Below are 17,623 nucleotides of genomic sequence, written 5' to 3'. Positions count from 1 at the left end.
CGAAGAACACTTTCCTCCAGTCCGCGCCAGAGCGCCCGGCTGGCCTGCAGCCCAGGCACTCGTTGCCCCTCCCACTCCCACAGCAACACTTCCCGCCAGCCTGCACAAGAGCGCCCGGGCACGGCAGCTTGCAGCCCAGGCACTCGCAGCCACCACCACCCCGAAAAAAAGCCCCCACCAGAATGCCTGGACAGCTGGCAGCTTGCAGCCCAGGCACTCGCAGCCACCACCACCCCGAAAAAAAAGCCCCCACCAGAATGCCTGGACAGCCTGCAGCCCGGGCACTCGCGGCCACCTACCCCCCAAAAGCTCCCGCCAGCCCGCGCCTGTGCGCTGAAGAGGCTTGCAGCGCAGGGGCTCGTAGCCACCACCCCCACTTCCAAAGAAATACTTCTCACCAGCCTGCACCAGAGTGCCCGGGCAGCTTGCAGCCCGGGCACTCGTGGCCACCCTCACCCCCCAAAAAACAGCCCCTGCCAGAATGCCCGGGCAGCCTGCAGCCCAGGCACTCATGGCTACCCCCCCCAAAAAAAAAAACCAGCCCTCGCCAGCCCACACTTGAGCGCCTAAGAAGCCTGCAGCGCAGGGGCTCAGGGCCACTCCGCCCAAGAAACAGTCCCCGCCAGACCGCGCCGGAGCGCCCTCACCTCCCATCCTCCCTACCCAAAACAAACCTCCGCCCCTGCACCCAAGCCACCCATGGCCTAGGTGCCTTCACCCACCCCACCTAAAACAAGCTTCTGCCCCCCCCCAAACCCCCAGCAACTTACAATTTTGCCGGCAGCAGTACGGCAAACAGAGGCAGCATGTGCTGCCTCCCGCTCCAACTGAGGGCTCCTGGGAGTTGGGGCGGGGCTTAGGCCCTGGCTGCCCAGCAAATCAGCAACAAAAAAAAGTTTTTAAAAAGTAAAAAAACCCTTTCACTTTCAAAGCGGGGAGGAACTCTGCCGGGGCTTCTCCAGACCCGTTTTCTTGCAGCTCACCACAGAGGAACTCCAACTGGCCGACTATGGAAGAGCCACACTAAAGGGGCCAAAGAGCCGCAGGTGGCTCGGGAGCCACACTTTGCCGACCACCGCCCTAGACAAATGATTCCAAACCTTTCCGGTATGGTGAGCCACAAGTCCAAATTTACTTGGTATGGTGACCCATCCAAGACTGGCTCAAGGTTTTGTTACAAGTTCAGTGTGTTAAATTTGGTATCTAGATTTTTCTGATAGTGCTTAATACCATTATTAGGCTGTAGGCATAGTATCCCCACCCCCCAATACACACTTGGAAGTAGTTTGAAAGAGGAATCATTGCTTGTGTTGTGCATATTCAGCCCTGTAACCTTTTGTGAACAGGTGTTGCAGGCTTATTACTAGATGTCAAGATAATGTTTTCTATGTTTCTAAGCTTAGATAATAAAACTCATTTGTTTACACCAATGTCAGCTGCTTCTGTTTTCAACTCTTTTTATTTTCTTCTAAGATAAGCTTTGATGCCTGTTGCTACATGTCTAACATTAATGTGCTTTTATTGTAACGATCCGCCCTGAGCCCGTTTGGGGAGGGTAGAATAAAAATCCCATAAATTAATAAATCATGAAACATATTTATAATTGTCCTTTGAGTAACATTAGGGCTTTTTTACTTTTAAGTTTAATGTATGTACCAAAGAATACAACTTGCGAGCCAAGTTATATTGATAATGGGTTGACCAAATGAATCTCTCCCCTGTTCCCCTCTCAGCAGTAGTCCGTTCGAAAGCAGCAGACGTTTATTTATGGGATGGCTAGACCCATGTGGACCAGTAGCCACACGGCTCAGGAAGCTGCCCGGGGGGGGCGGGGGGGTTACCCTTTCTTCCTCTTCCAGGCATGCTGGAATAAACTCTCCTGGGGTCCCAAAGGACTGCTGAAAGGAGGGGAACATCGGAAAGATCCACAACCATCAGCACCTTCAGTTGATGTATTGCAGGGTCCATCCAGAACAATAAGTTTAGATTGCTAATGAAATAAGTATTGTATGTGTTTTAGTTTTTCCCAACATTTTTACTTTTTTTACATACACAGCTGCATTTCTTCCAGAATTTTTACATTTCTATATGGCAGGCAGGTGGCATAGTGCCAGCGTTTAATTTGCACTGAAGAAAAGAAAATAGTTTAAATTCACAGCTTGGTGGCATGGCTATGGACTTGGTTGTATTTTTTACATTCTATAGGTTAAATTCTGTATAAATATGTATTTGTGTTTGCCCTGTTTCCTAAGAAATATAGTCTTTACCTGCTATAACTTTGTAGTAATATAATTACGCAGTTCATGATGAAAAGTTGTGTTTACTTTAGATTAGAAGGCTTTTTATGTAGTATATTCACTTGGGGGTGTTTTCTTATTTGCAAGAAATGCAGACTAACTTTATGTAGTTTTCTGAAATGAGAAAGAACTTTCCCCTTTTAGTTTTATTGCATAATCTATTGTTTTGGTAAGGTACCCCGTTAAACAGTTTGCTTTTGTTCTTTTAAAGAAACAAGATCACTACTTGTGCCTAGGTTTATTCAGTTTCCCTCCTGGTTTCTTTTAGCAGCATTCCTTCATACTCTCCCTCCAATTCCAGATTTACCGATAACATTACTGTGTCCTATTAAGATGTCTAACACTTAAGTATCAAATGCACCAAGGGGCGGGGGTGGGTGGGGGAGACGGGTTGTCTCTTGTCAGTATTTGCAAATTAATGTAGTTTCTTTTGCTACATAAGTCACATTTATTTGTAATCCCACATCTGTTACTAGTCCACAAAGAAATTTAGTGGCCTGTCTGCTTATTCATCTGTGCTTTAAAAGTGGAAAAAATAAAGTAGTTTTAGAAAGCTTCTCTCCCTGATCAGCTGAAACACTTCTTATTTTTTACAGGCAAAACAGTTAGTTGGTAAGCCTGACCTAAATAAAGATCAGCTCACTATATTATTCATTTTGCAGTTTTTGTGTAAAGTTTGTTTCCTAAGGCTGATCATTGTCATATTTTGAAGACTACAAAGCAGATATTGTGCTGGGCATTTTGTGGATTCTCTGGGTTTTATTTCTTGTATGGTGTTGGTAATTCAAATTGTACTGAAAAGAATGTGCTGTGCATCTCCAGAAAAGCAAATCACTGTTTTGCAAAGTGGTAAAAAAAGTTTGAGGTAATCTGATCACAGATCTGAATCTTACTTTCCTACTTTTACTTCTGTAGTTCACATCATCAGTTTACCCCCAAAGCTCCTGTTTTAAGCACAGGCATTACCTGGTGTGGTTAGGATAATCTAAATGGAGTAGTGTGAGCTGTTCAGAGATTTCTTGTTTCTTGCAGATTGCTTTACGGACATAATCTGCAATATTCAAACTGTATTGCCCAATCAGTCTGCTTTGCAAAAGGTGATAGTTAATTATGATTACCCACAGCAAATGAGAATTTTTTTGTGTGTGCTGCTCTTTATGCCTATGTAGATTCAAAGGCTTTGTCTGATGATTAGTAACGTTTCTTGAACAGTGAGTGGCAAGTAGGACCTAATTCAGAACTCACAAAAATCAGAGGCGGTAATCATCTCCTAATTGCACTGTCGGCTCTGTCTGTCTTTTGACTGAACCATGACTGTGCAAACTTTAACTCTTGTCAATCCAGCCCTGATTGGGTTGACTTGGAAGCAGCTTTAGGAAGGTGTGTGGCCCAGGACGGACTAGCTCTTACTTACCTTCCTTGTATGAATCCAGTTAAAGGAGGACAGTGTGGTTATCCTAATCCATGAGAACAACACTGTAGTGTCTCTTCTTCCTTCGCATGAGCAACTGCCACAGCTCATGTCCCTAGTCATCGAGCCGTAGCCCATCAGTGCAACCACTGGCTATGTCTCCTCTAAAGTATAGGGTGGTCAATCCAATTTACCTTACTCAAGGAACAGCCCTGGCCTCCGTGATTTCAGTGAGGAATATTTACGTATATTTATTTATTTTAAAACCCTTTTTAAGAAAAAAAGATTCCTAAGGCAGTGAGTTAAGTATGTAAATTTAGGAGTGCGGTTTAGATTAGAAAGGGGTGTAGAGCAAAGCCCCTTGAAAATGAAGAAAGTAGCAGAGTTAGGTGAGCACAGGGAAGAATAATGGCAACATGAGTTCAAGCATTCTGAACATTTGAATACCAATTGGGAGATAAATTGCCATTAGAAATATGTTTTAAATGAAAAGAGGTTTTCTCTTGTACTCCATTCCTGCACATCTCTAAATAGTTAAAACGTTAAAAGATGTAGAAATCTCTGAGTTACTCTTGAGTGACACCAACTTCTTGAAGTGCTAGAAAGGGCTGTAGTATCTAAATAATGATTTTTGAAATGCATTAAATCGAGCATGAAGCTAAGGGATCCATTAAAAAAATGCCACGTCTGCTACCTTTCCTTTCTTGAAATGTGTTTTGCTACTCATTATATGACAGAAATCCTCTTAGTGCACCTTGCCCAAATTATACTCTCTACTGCAGCACATGCTGTTTGGAGGGGTCATTGTTAGAAATCACCAGTGTCATCTCCAAGTGCTTTTTGGCCTGGTTGTACATTGGACCAATGGACTACAGATTTCTAGTTATAGTGCATGTCTGGCCATTCTCAGTTTTAAGTTCAACTTTTAATTCAGAACCTAATGAGAGTACTTTCCAGTTTTGCTGCTTTCTCCTTATTCTTGCAGGTTTGTAATTGTGGAAGGTTGCAGACAGTATTATTGAGAAGCAGTACCAGTGGGAGTCTGGCACAGAGAGAACTGCTAAAGACACATTGAATGTACCATTTGTTTTAGATTTGCTCTGATTGACAGTCTCTCTGTTGCGAATGTCAGGCTCACAGCTTTAGGAAAGAAGGATTTGTTTTGAATAATTACAGTTGAATGAGACATTACTAACTCTGTTTTCTGTATTTAACAATTTACCAGTGTCCATTTGATGAAACAGTACAAGCAGCCTGGGTCAGTTAGCATAACACTTCAAAGTACAGACAGTGTGTGAGTTTCATGGCTTTCACTGGCCTCTTCAGCATGTTTTCATGTCCAGACTTTTAAAATTGTACTTCTTCTGTGATTGCTAGGCATGTTGGTTTATTTGAAAATGGGAAGGTTAATTTCATAGATGAGCACTGTGTGCTAAATTCCAGTTCCTGAGCGGTCACATTTAATCCTAAAGAGACTTTCTCTAAAAGAAGTGATCGCAGAACTCCTAATTTTACATATAAGAGTTATTCAGAAAGTGATTGGGCAGTACGAACGATAAAGTTAACATTTGTGAGAGAGTGCCGTTTTAAAATTGTGGACTTAACACATTTGCTGGTTAACACCAGACATTCCTTGTTTGATGAAATACTTGTTTTACTAATGCTTCTGCTGCAGTGAGCCATTTGTTTTAATAAAGTCACTGACAATGAGTATCCCTTTTTTATTTCTTTTCACATCATAGGAAACCTAGGATAAATTCTCAGCTTGTTGCACAACAAGTTGCTCAGCAATATGCTACCCCACCACCTCCTAAAAAGGAGAAGAAAGAGAAGGTGGAAAAGCAGGAAGAGAAAAAGCCAGACAAAGAAAAAGAAATTAGTCAAAGTGTTATAAAGAAGAGTACCAACAAGAAGACTAAGTATGTTTCTGGGCCATCCATCCAAATTAGAAATTCCTAACCTCTTAGCTTTGTACCCCTTTGCAAATGATCTAATCTGATGTGCCCCCCCAGTTTCCCTAGTTAAAATCCCTACTAGGTGCCTCAAATATCCAGTGACTCCTTAGTTTCCCCTTGATCCCCAATCACTTTCCTCTCTCTTACTGCCACCAGTTCTTGATTCATGTGACTTGGCTCTTTCTGTGCTGCTGCATCTAAATTTTTATTGCTCTTTATCTTCTTCCCAGAGTAGCTGAGATTGAAGAGGCACATTGATACTATGTGTAGGACCTTATAAGAAATTTCCCTTCTCCTAGTCTTCCTGTGTTTTTATTGATGGGTGTGAGGGTTGTACAAGGTTTTTGTTTTTGTTGTTTGGCTTTGTGTGTGTATAAACACACACACACCCTCCATGATATTAGTTATCCCAGTTTTCAGAACTTATGTTCTTTAAAAGTACAGTGCCCTCCTAGTATTCAGTTTTCTCTTCTCTTTCAGACCAAAGTCAGATATTGTGAAAGATCCACCAAGTGAAGCAAACAGCATACAGTCTGGGAATACAACAACAAAGACCAGTGATTCAAATCACACCTCAAGGTAATTTAATACAGAATTTCCTGAGTATAGTCTTCCTCAATTAGCTTCTTGGTCTGACTGATTATCTCTGTATGGTAAGGGAAGGCATTTTCTACCAGGATAGTGATCTCGAGCATTTAACTTTTCCTTCCACCCAATGAATTACTTAAGGGGGGGGGGTGCGGCGGCAGGGTCAAGAATAGGTATGGTTGGACCAGATGTCTTTTCCAGTTCTGTATTTTTAAAAATCTAGTAGTAAGTGTTCTTAGCCCCTTTCTTTTCAAAAGTGTAGTGAATGGAGACTCAAGAATTTGCCTAATGCCAAACTGTCATTTTTCTGCCGTACTTTCATTTTAACTAGGGCTGATCTAAATTCAACATTTCAAATGCATAGGGTTTAAGCTTATGATTCTCTGTTGGATAATAAATACAGAGTTTGAATTAATCACAGAGCATCCTAGGCCTAAGTGTGTTCCTGGGCTACCAGGTTGGGGACGGGTAGCCCTTCTGTGCTTGCAAGGCCATCCTTCTTGTGGGATTCCTCCTGCAGCCTGCTTTAAAGGCTTTGGATCTAACAGCAAAATGGAAAGCATAAGTTGTATTTTCTGTGAGGCTTTTTTGCACTTTGGTGCACTGTGCATGCATTTTGAATTCTAGTACTCAGATCAAAGCAGTAAGTGTGCATGTTTTTGTGTTTTGCTCCATTCCTCCCATTCAGATGAGGGTCATGTAATGTCAGTGGCTGGGAAGCCTCCTTCTTTCTGTTGACTTGCCCTTTGGGTAAACAAGAAGATACCACTTCCCAGCCACCATTACAGCAGCCCTTGGTGGCAGCTGTGCAGTCAGTTGAGAGGATTAAGAGCAAGGAAAAGCAGCCCCTGTCAGAGAAATCAAGAGAGTAGAACCACCCTTTACAGCAACTTCCTTTTTCTCTCCTGGCCTTTTCTTGGGTGCAAAAAATGCAGTCTGAATTGTAGCGGTAAATTGAGTTTTCCTGGCTCTAGTTTGCTATGCATGGCTACTATTTCCGCTTACCTTAAATGCAAAGCTACTATGCTGGCAGTTGTAGAGTAATAGGATTATAATATTTTTAGTATTACACAGCACTGGATGTTCCTTCTGTTTATAATCTTTGTAGAGTTGAACACTCATCAAGTACCATAGGGCTTGAAGGAAAATTAGAGTTGTGTGCCTGCCTAATTTGGACTGTAGCTTCTGTTTCTTTCTATGTTTTGATATTGTGTGTGAATAAAATATAGCGCACACCCAGATTACATCTCTCTCATTATCCTTCCCATGAACTGATTGCAAAAAAACCTACTAGGACATTTAGAGGCAGTATTCAAGCCAAGAGACAGTGAAAAAGTGAATTTCTGGGTATTTCGGAGCTTCCGCCTAATAAGTACACTGAGTCTCTTGCTGCATGATGTTTTGGTCATTTTCTACCCTACTATAATGAGTATGGTAGGCTGCTGCCACACACGCTAAGTAATCCACTTTCAATCCACTTTCAGTGCACTTTCAAAGTGGATTTTGCCAGTTCACACAGTAAAACTCCACTTTGAAAGTGCACTGAAAGTGGATTGAAAGTGGATTACTTAGTGTGTGTGGCAGCAGCCGTAAAAGAGTAGACCTGAAGGTTAGAGAAGCAAAGCAATTTGGGGAGTTGTCTTCCAAACAAGATGAGATGCAGGGGCCATTGAAGAAACAGAACTGTCTCCCTTGTGGGCTGTAGGCTGGGTAAACATTTCCAAGCCTGCAGTAGTGGACTGAAAAAAGAGTGCTTCTGTATGCTGAAGCTAATGACCAAGCCATTGCTCTCTTGCAAGGGAGTGTTTCGGCCACTATTTCTTGGACCGGGGCAGTTGGAAGGCCAGCTCTGCAGATCAGCCAGTGTTGGACAAGATTGCCTTTGAATTAACCTTCTTGGAATGCCTACAAAAATAAGCCCTCTTCATATAATATTACTGGTTCCAGCGACAGTAACTCTTGTACATGAAAGCCAACCCCTTAATCTGGTGGAGTGGATGCTTTGGTTCTTTAAAAACAGCAACAGCCATTTGTTTTCTTCAGGTCTTCTTTGTTGCTCTGCTTTGGTTCTTCAGGTGCAACAGCAGGGAATTTTGACCTCCCAGCTAGTGAACTGATTTGGCATTCTCCACCATCCAGAGCTGTTGTGACTAAAGAACCCTAGGTGGTTGCAGACACTCATGTGAGTGGCAGTCTGTGCTTTATTTGCTGGCTTAATGACTGCACAAAAGCATGACGCAAAACATGAAAAGGGTCCTCGAATTTAAAATAAAATACCATTTCTTTTTATTAATCTGCTTCTGCATACTACATGCATTTCTTGGGCTTGTTTTCAGTAGCCATATTCAGAAGAGACTATTTGAACAGTTTTCTACATGGGCTGTTTCTACATGGGCTGTCAGCCGTTGCAAAAAGTCACCAAGTTGTGCTGGTGCCTGTGGTGTTTGAATGGCAGAAATCCTCTATGCAAATGACAGTGCCTCTTTCAGATGCTTTTTTCGTGGCTTAGTATTGCAAAGTCACAGCTTTGGGGCACACAAGAAGATGACGAATTCCAAGCATGAAATCCTTGTATCCACCAAGGTACCCTGAGGCTTTCTCGATACTTGTGTAGCTCTGTCTTTACTGTTCTTTGTGGCTGGGTGGAATAGAGGAGAACTTCCTACCTCTGCTAACCTCCAAGAATTTATTCCTCAGCCACACGTGCATTCTGGGGATTGAGCATGCTGATGGACTGAGCATTTTAAAAGGAGCAAAAGGTCAGTTGGGGGGGAAGGAAGAACAGTCATGTTGTTCAGTATACGTTCATTCATCATTGGACTGGCCCTCAACTCCCTTTAGAAGGGATCCTTGTAAGCTAGCTGAGAAAAATGTAGTAACAGAAGGCTACTCTGTTATTTATAATGGGTCTCTCTCTCTTTTTTAAAATTTAAGGCCCAGACTGAAAAACGTGGACAGAAGTACCGCCCAGCAGCTGGCAGTCACAGTGGGAAATGTCACAGTAATTATCACAGACTTTAAAGAAAAGACTCGCTCTTCTTCCACATCATCATCCACAGTGACCTCCAGTGCAGGATCAGAACAGCAGAATCAGAGCAGCTCGGGATCCGAGAGCACAGACAAGGGTTCGTCCCGCTCCTCTACGCCAAAGGGCGACATGTCCGCAGTCAATGACGAATCTTTCTGAAATTGCACATGGAATTGTGGGAAACTTATGAAATCAGGGTATGAAATTCAAATACTCCACTTGTCCACTAGGCTGTAGTCATCCAGGGACAGTTCCAGTGCCGCTTCCATCTCTTCTGCTTCTTCTTGAGATTCGACATGTTTTTTGGACCTCTCCTCGTAACAGATGACACCAGGATCATTTGTACTGGCTGTGGGCATCTGGCCAGCAAGGAATTTCGCACCCTGAAAATAACTTTTTGACACTTATGTATTCCATTGTTTTATATGATTTTCCTAACAATCATTTATAATTGGATGTGCTCTTGACTCTACTTTTTTATAAATCTGCTGTGCACAATTTTTTCCATGAACATTGCAACCTTTTTGTTTGTTTTTTGGTGGGTGAGGAAATGTGAGGTAAGTGGGAGGGAGAGGGCTGTAGGAGAGTTCTTTTATTTATTGCATCCACAAACTCCATCCTTGTTTTTTCAACATATCCTGTTTTGACTTCAGTTCCCCTTCTTCTTCCAGTTATACTGTGTACTATCAGTTTTGATATAAATTATATATAAATATATAAATATATATAAATAAAAATTATATAGGGTTATTTGAAACCAATACATGGAAACGCTGGTGCTTGAAACACTGTGAAGCGAAACAATTTAAGATCTGGGACAGTGCGTGCCCTTTGGAAAGAGCTGAAACTGGACCAGAACTAGTCATAAATGAACAGAGTGTTCCTGAAGGTTCAAACCGAAACAGGACCTGGCTTCCTTCTTGTGCTTTGGCTGAAGAGTACTGGACAAAGATGTCTATTTTCTTATTTTCTGTTCTGTTTTTGAAATCTAAAAGGTGCTCCAAGTCACTTGCATTTCTAGTAGGATATCTAAAAACGATAAATCTCCAGCCTTGTCCTATGGCAGTGTACACATTTTAATGGCCACGAGTCACGCTTGTTTCTGAATGCCTAGTATTAATGTACAGGATGGCTACACATTAACATTGCCTAGTTTTGCATAACCTGCCCCATGTGAGTACGGTGTTCTGTAACTGTAGCCATCATCCAGATCTGTATTGATTATGGGGGTAACATTTCAATATCTGTAGGGGGAGAGGAGGTATTGTCGGTTTTTATTGTTTAGAGCAAAAGGGAGCCTTAAAGATGCCAGCTGCTCTCCCCGCAGCTAGTATAGCAAAATTACTATGTGATCTGATGTCATATGGCTTGTTCTCCATGCAGATCTTTCACGTCTGTCTCTGTGCTCTTTTGTTTTTAATTAATTCATTGTGTATTCTCAGAGTGATTTTAAAAAAAAAAATAGCCTGTCACCCAGTGATGTGTTGGGATTACTGGTGTTTTGACCTGTCTAGATAATCCTGCCATGCAAGCTGAAGTTGTGAAGAACTTTTTCATTCTGGTAAGGGGGCAACTGGATGATGGGTAATTTTGATTCTTGCTAGACAGCCGTTCTGACGTCAGCTTCCTTCCAGCCCCTTTAGAGTTATGTTGCAGTTTTACCTAGCTTGTGTGGTGCCCGGCTTAAAACACTAGAATGAAGAGATGGAACACTTTTTAAAACAATAACAACAACAAACTTCAAGTTCTCATTGTGTATGCTTTTTTAGGCGACCCAGAGTGCTTTGCTGTAATTTCAGCAACCTTTTCTCCCATTTCTATCAAAACGGATCCTGTGTGGGTGTTTATGCTCAAAGGGCCACTTGCCAGAACTTGGTGCTAGACAAATGACTATACTAATTACTTGCTTGAAAAATATAAATTATTTCTGTTGTGTGGAGGCAATGAAATTGTTGCATTTTATCAGCTCAGTTTTAACTAGCAGACACAAGCTCCTTTCACATCAATGTTTAAATTTCAGCCTGTGCTTAACTGAATAAACCAACTCTGCTCAAAGCAGTGGAGAAGCAGAGCAGTGCCTTTGCAGCTGCAGTTTGATTCTGAATATGGTGCGTTCCTTGTTAAATTGTTCTTGTATCTAATTTTTTTTGTTCTTTGAAATCCTATTATTAAAGTATTTATTGAAAAAGAAAAAAAGAACCAAAGGAAAACCAGACGATTCTCATAAGCTCCTGAAACACAATATTAACTGTAGTTTTTAATAGTCCACATTGGTCCACCTTTTTAACATTGATATGATATTGTAAAGACATTCCTTTTCCAAGTTTTACTATTCCTTTAAAGGATCTCAGGGAGGGTAAATTTGGTCAGCCATATTTATTTTTTGGAGAAAATTTTTTAATTTTTAAAGAGATGTTTGAACTTAGTCCCAGATGTGTGTATTTTGCACAGTTTTTTTAAATGAAGTGAACCAGAATGAATTAGGCCTGTGTGCATTTGGGCGCTTTCCAGCCGGCCTGTTCTGTGGGCGAGGGAAGGGCACCTGTGTAGACAAATGGTGTCTTTTCTTCAGTGGTTCTGTAGAATAAGGCCTTGGTGCAGGGGGGGAAATGCAGTGTGGTATGCTGAGAAAATTACATGGCAGACACCACCCACCAAGCACTGTTGCTCTGCATCCTCCATTCCTCTTTGTGTAGCTTTGCGTGGGCTGCCATTCAAACGTTACACAGCAGCTGGGGTGGGTTGGTTGCGCCCAGTGAACTATTGGGTTGCGCCCAGTGAAACATGCCCCTTAGATTAGGTGGTAAAAGCTTTAAAGGTAAATGAGCTACTCATTGGCTTACCAATTCAGTGGAATCCTCTTTGGGTTTTCTTTTCTTTTTCTTAACGTGTGCCTCTGTGATACGTTAGATTGCTAGGTGAAAAGTATGCAAATCTGTCTTTGGCACAAGTGGACTGACTGAAGCTGCATTTGGTTGAAATTGTCAGCTAAGCATTCAAACTTTCTTGGGCCGCATTTTTAGCTGTTGCGTTGTCAATCTGCTTTTCTACTTACCCCTGTGATGGACAATACCCTTAAAAAGTGGCATGATGTCTTAAAATGGAATTCCCTTCACTTATCTGCATTTCAGTTTGCCATATGGTAGTTGGAGAGCATGTTTGAAACACTAGTATAGAGAAAGGGCCAGAAACGCTCGGTAGCCAGTGGCACAGAGAGCAGGCAAGGAAAAAGCACAGTGTTAACATTTTGCAAGTTTCAATTTTTACACTTCACATACACACATGCGTGCACACCCATATACACAACAGCTTGCCTGACTTGCTCAGTTGGACGTAGTCATGCAAAGGGAACAGTAAAGAGCATTTAAGATGAACAATTTTAATTGAAAGCACTTTGCTTACTTAAAAAATCCCCAGATTTAAAAATTTGTCAGTAGCTATATTCATTGAGAAACTCTTCCACCTGCCTTATCAATATCATTCTCAGTCTACTTTTTAAACAACAGTAAACATAAATTATTGGAGATTTAGTAATTGCTGACTATAATAACCTTTGCTTGTATGTAACCGGGGGGAAAAATGATTTAAGAGCCAACATTTAGAATATGACAATGGAGCTGAACAGTTTTTAATGCGCAAGCAGTTCTGTTCTTGTGTATGACTTGTAACCTTAATTTACTGTGTAAAGATGGTTACATTATTTCTTTAGCTTTGTTTGTTTGGCGACAAATAGAGAATGCTTGTTTAAGTATGTCAAGACATAATTTTATCTTGTGGATTTTTATGTTGATGTATTATACGAGCTATATTTTTCATTTGCCCAGAAAGACAGCTTGTATAACGCTTTTGGAAGTTTTCTGCTCTGTAAAGTCTTTAGAGCTGACAGTCCTGTTAGGTTTGTTTTTAATCTTCATGCTAAAAGTGTCAATGGTGGTTTTGTGAACTGGTCAGAAAAATTCACAGGTCTTAAATGTTTTCGGGAAATTTATATTGGACACTGCTCTTTGTCTAGCAAATAAAAGATGTTAATATATTCCTGTTACCGGCATGTGCACGACTGTTATTAGAAGCCACTTTATCATTTTCCTGCTTTAAATAGAAATGTCTATTTATGAATTCTGCTTGTAGTTTTTTCACAAATAAAATAGTAACATTTAATTAAAGCTGAATTTCTATTCTTTGGTGTTTAACATTAGTGCCGAGGAAAGGACTAGTCAGTTTTTTAAGCATTTTTCAGGATAACTTTTATACTGGGGTGTATATGTGAACTTGCATGGTCACTAGTATTTCAAAAAAGCTAGTTCAGATACCCATTTCTTTTTTTGTCTTGCTTTGCTTTAAATCATTGAAGGTACATGCTAAGAAAGGACCCTGAAGTGAAATCTTCCTAATTTTACTGCTGCGGAAACATGACTCTTAAACAGAATGTTTAGCATGCATCTGACAAAGTGTGCTTTGGCTCCTGAAAGCTTATGCCACAATAAATATTGGGGGCGGGGGGGGGAGTTTAGGTCCCACAAGGCTTAACAGAATTACCCTCTTATTTTAAGACCCGTAACAAACAAAGTCTCCTGAGGGTTTCTGCTTGAAAATCTGAGCTTTCATTTCATCTAAAAAGTGAGAACAAAAACTTGCTAACTGTAAATATTTAATATTTTCCATGCTATGGCAGGTAGACAACGTTCCTCTGTCACACAGGGCAAAATTCCTACAGTGCAATCCTAAACCAAATTACACCCTTTCAAGTCCATTGTGGGCTCACAAAGGTATAAACTCTGTTTAAGATCACACTGAGCACTTGTCCAAAGTGTCTCAGAGACTTGGCATAGTTTGATACGGGTCACTGAAAAGTTTTAGGTGCTGTACGGTAAACTGTTTCATTCTTTGAAATACTACTTCTGTTATTTAGATTAAAAAGCAAACATTACTTTTCGTGCTCTTTTAGTGCTTGAAAATAATTTTAATACAAGCAGTTCAAATTGGGTAGAACGGTTGTGATTGTAAGAGTTGAGTAGGAAGAGTTTTTAAGTAGGTGGTTTTTATAACTGTAGCAGACTGCTTCCTACACACTTGGTTGGTACCTGTGACAGGTTCCTTCTTTGTGCTAGAAGGAGCAAATCATTAAGTCTTGGCAGAGAACAACTTCCCATTAGCCCCCCTCAGCATCAAAAGATGGCGATTGGATAGAAACGACCATTTTACTACACATCTGTACCAGATGTAAAGTTTTCCTTTCCACTCGGCAGGAAGATTCAGATAATAAAGCTTGCTAATTTCCGAAGTGTTTGGTAACATGCACAATGTGGTAAATTACTGCTTGGTTGTGTCCATCCAACCTGTGCTTTCATGTCTTTTTCAGAAGAGAAGAATGACCAAGCACACCTTGACTTCTCATTGCTCAGTAACTTGGGTTTCTGTGAACAGCCTTTTCTCAAAAAAGTAATGAGTGTTGTTGGCAAGTGAAACATATAGGAAAAAAGGCTGTCCTACCTAGCCAGGCTTTGGCATTCATTTCTAGGTAAAACGGACAGTTTATACCAGATTAGGAACTTTTTTTTGTCAGGGATTATAAAGATTAAGCTAAAATATCCATAAAGCTACTAAACAAAAATTCTTTTTTGGCTTAAAAACTGAAATATGCAGAAATCACTTTCAAAAGTACTGTAGAGGCATAAGGAGCAACACAAGGCATTACATACTTTAATCTCTCTTGGAAGGTTGTCAAAAATGTTTGTTCCAAGAATAAAGAAGTAGCTATTCCTTTGGGGAGCCTCGAGCACATGTTTGACACGTCCCAGAATATGTTTTACAGAGTTGACAGGTAAGAATAGAAACCCCATTGCATTAGACCAAGATTTTGCCAATATACATCCCCTGAGAACAGTTTTTAAACTAAAATGTGCATTTGTACAACGTACACTGCAGATCTTATTTTTGTTGCACACAATGGGATTACCAAACAATGACAGCTTTATATTATTGGGGTGGAGGTAATGTCACAAAATGTTCATTTTTGTGTGGTTCCGACTATAGAGCACCTGTAGGAAATCAATGGCTTTAAGGAAGTGAGGAGTGAAGTCAGAGTCTTCTCCAAATGTCAGAAATGAATGTGAGGAAGGGCCACTCGACTAGACCTGCTGTCATTCAGAGAAGAGATGTGGCCATATTTTGCAGAGGTTGCTAAAAGCCCTGCTGGTTTGAATCATTTGCCCATAGTTGTGTTGCCCAAAGTTGCATGTTTAACAAAGCAATATCCTGTGCTTGTATGTCGCCTGAAAATAGTGGTTTTAGACTGGACCAGCTGCATAGAGTTGCACTGTCAATCTGCTCACACTGAGGTCTAAAGACAATTCTCCTAAATAGGATGTTGGTATCAAGCTTTAGTTTGGAGATTATGTGGAATGACCTTCAATTAGTACAGAATTTATCAGAATTTTAATATAAGTAGAGGATGTAAATAATTGTTACAGGGCTAGCACTAGAAGTGAATAATTTGCCTGTACTTTATAATTTTGAAAGACTGATAGTAATTATATTATGTGTGGTCATTTGTATATGTGGTCATTTGCATTTGCATATGTTATCCTTGGAGCTTTGAATTTTGCTCTCTGTTTATGAAAGTTGGAGAGGCTTGTGGAAATCCAGAGTGCCTTTTGACAATGTGCCTTAACCATATGCATCAGGAAAGTCGCCAAGGTTTTATTTCTCAAGAAATCATGATTTTTTGCCAAAAGTACCATTCTTTCCGGGTTCCTCCTCCTGATAACCTTATCCATGTGTTTTTACAGGTATGTACTGGAGACTTTATGGAGCAAGAAATCAGAGCGTGTTAACTGAAGTGAAGTTCATCAAGCCTGTGATGTTTTCCCTAAGTTCTATTGTCCAATTACATATATAAAGAAAATTTTTCTACCTTTCTCACTACCCCCCCCCCCATTCTCTCCAGCAAACTGTTATAAAACAATTTAGCCTCCTCCCTTTCATGGCCCATCTTCCATCAGAGGAAACAAGGTTTATTCTCTGACATTAAATAAAAATGGTCAATATCAAACGCCTATTCTTCAGATGACATCCCTGAGCTACATCTGTTCCCACAAACGATTGCAGTACATGCATGAAAGTGCTTTGTACTAATCAAAGCTTTTATTTGAGTGTGGGTATTATGAAATGTTGTGAGTTTCTGTATGAGCCCTGCTGGGTTAGATTGTTTTAGACAGACTTTGACTAACAACCATAATGCTTTGCATTTGTAGAGTTTCTGAATGTTCAAGGAGCTTCGCATAGCTTTATCTCAGGAATCTTTATAACTGCACTTTGAGAAAGGTCAGTGGTGTGACAGTGGCAGACCATATTCAGATGGAACACTTAAGAGTGTGTGTACATAATAATTCTGTATTTAAAGGAGTAATGATTAACATTAACAAACTATAAAGATGAGGTAGTTCAGAGACTGAGTGAAATTGAATAGGGAAGAATAAAAATCCAACCTCAGCCTGGTCAGAGTGAGAGTTGGTTAAGGTTTATGAAGATTAGGTGCTGGTTGAAGAAACAGAGCTAAGGAACAGCCGTGTGAAGAAAGATGCAAGTCGATAGGGAGAACAAATATGGAGGATGGAAGAAGAATAGCCTGAGCTGAAGAAGAGATGGAGTCTTCCACATGCACAGCTCCTTGAAGTCCTTATTCTAGCATCTTGTCCCAACCAGACGAAATTACTAACTTCATACATGTATACAATATGTAGAAAAAGCAAAGGAAGAGCCTGGCCAGAAGTAAGACTTCAGAGAAATGCAAGTGAGATTCTGTGCGTGCTAGCTCGGTGCAGAGAAAGGGTGGGAGAAATAGTGCAGTGATTGTCTGCTCCCTAGTAACAGTAAAGCTAAACAGGTATACTTGCATAACAAAGGCCCCGTTAAATATTCATCTGTTAAATATTCTTGAACATTCTTGAATTTGCCTCATTGGTTTTATGTCACCACCCAGGCCTATAGCTACGGCAGGGCATCATGGGGCCACACCCCCTCACTTAACAGCCATGAACACAAATCCTGCTGCCAAAAACCTGTTTTTTAAAAATATTTATTTTGGAATTAATTCAGTTAAGTCATGCTGCAGGCTGGCTGGCCCTGAGTTGTGGTGGTGTGACACTAAAAGATGGTGCTACCTTCCCTTCCCTCCCCTGCCACATCCTGCCTGCCTGAAGCCGCTGGCGTGCAGGGGAGAAGCAGCCAAGCCTGAAGGGTGGCAGAAAAAGTTCTGTGGTGGCTTCCCTCTCCCCCTCCACTGTTTAATTTCCTCCCTCTGCCTCCGGAGCTGCCAGGGTGGGAAGGCCAACGGGGGGGGGTG

General features: G+C 41.0%; 1 protein-coding gene across 1 annotated transcript in view; it reads left to right on the top strand.

Moving 5' to 3' along the window:
• The window catches only part of RYBP (RING1 and YY1 binding protein), a 77,844-nt gene extending 67,912 nt beyond the window's left edge, over window positions 1–9,932 (top strand). The window contains exons 3-5 of the mRNA XM_015429506.1: window positions 5,451–5,627; window positions 6,144–6,242; window positions 9,186–9,932. Coding sequence (XP_015284992.1) covers window positions 5,451–5,627; window positions 6,144–6,242; window positions 9,186–9,438 — 529 coding nt within the window. The 3' untranslated portion in view covers window positions 9,439–9,932. The remainder of the gene's footprint in view (window positions 1–5,450; window positions 5,628–6,143; window positions 6,243–9,185) is intronic.
• The last annotated feature ends 7,691 nt before the right edge of the window (window positions 9,933–17,623 follow it).

The sequence above is a fragment of the Gekko japonicus genome, unplaced genomic scaffold (genome assembly GCF_001447785.1).
Source record: "Gekko japonicus isolate JY-2015 unplaced genomic scaffold, Gekko_japonicus_V1.1 scaffold852, whole genome shotgun sequence".
Lineage (NCBI taxonomy): Eukaryota > Metazoa > Chordata > Lepidosauria > Squamata > Gekkonidae > Gekko > Gekko japonicus.
Note: the sequence above shows the minus strand (reverse complement) of the source record. Positions and strands in the feature narration are given on the sequence as shown.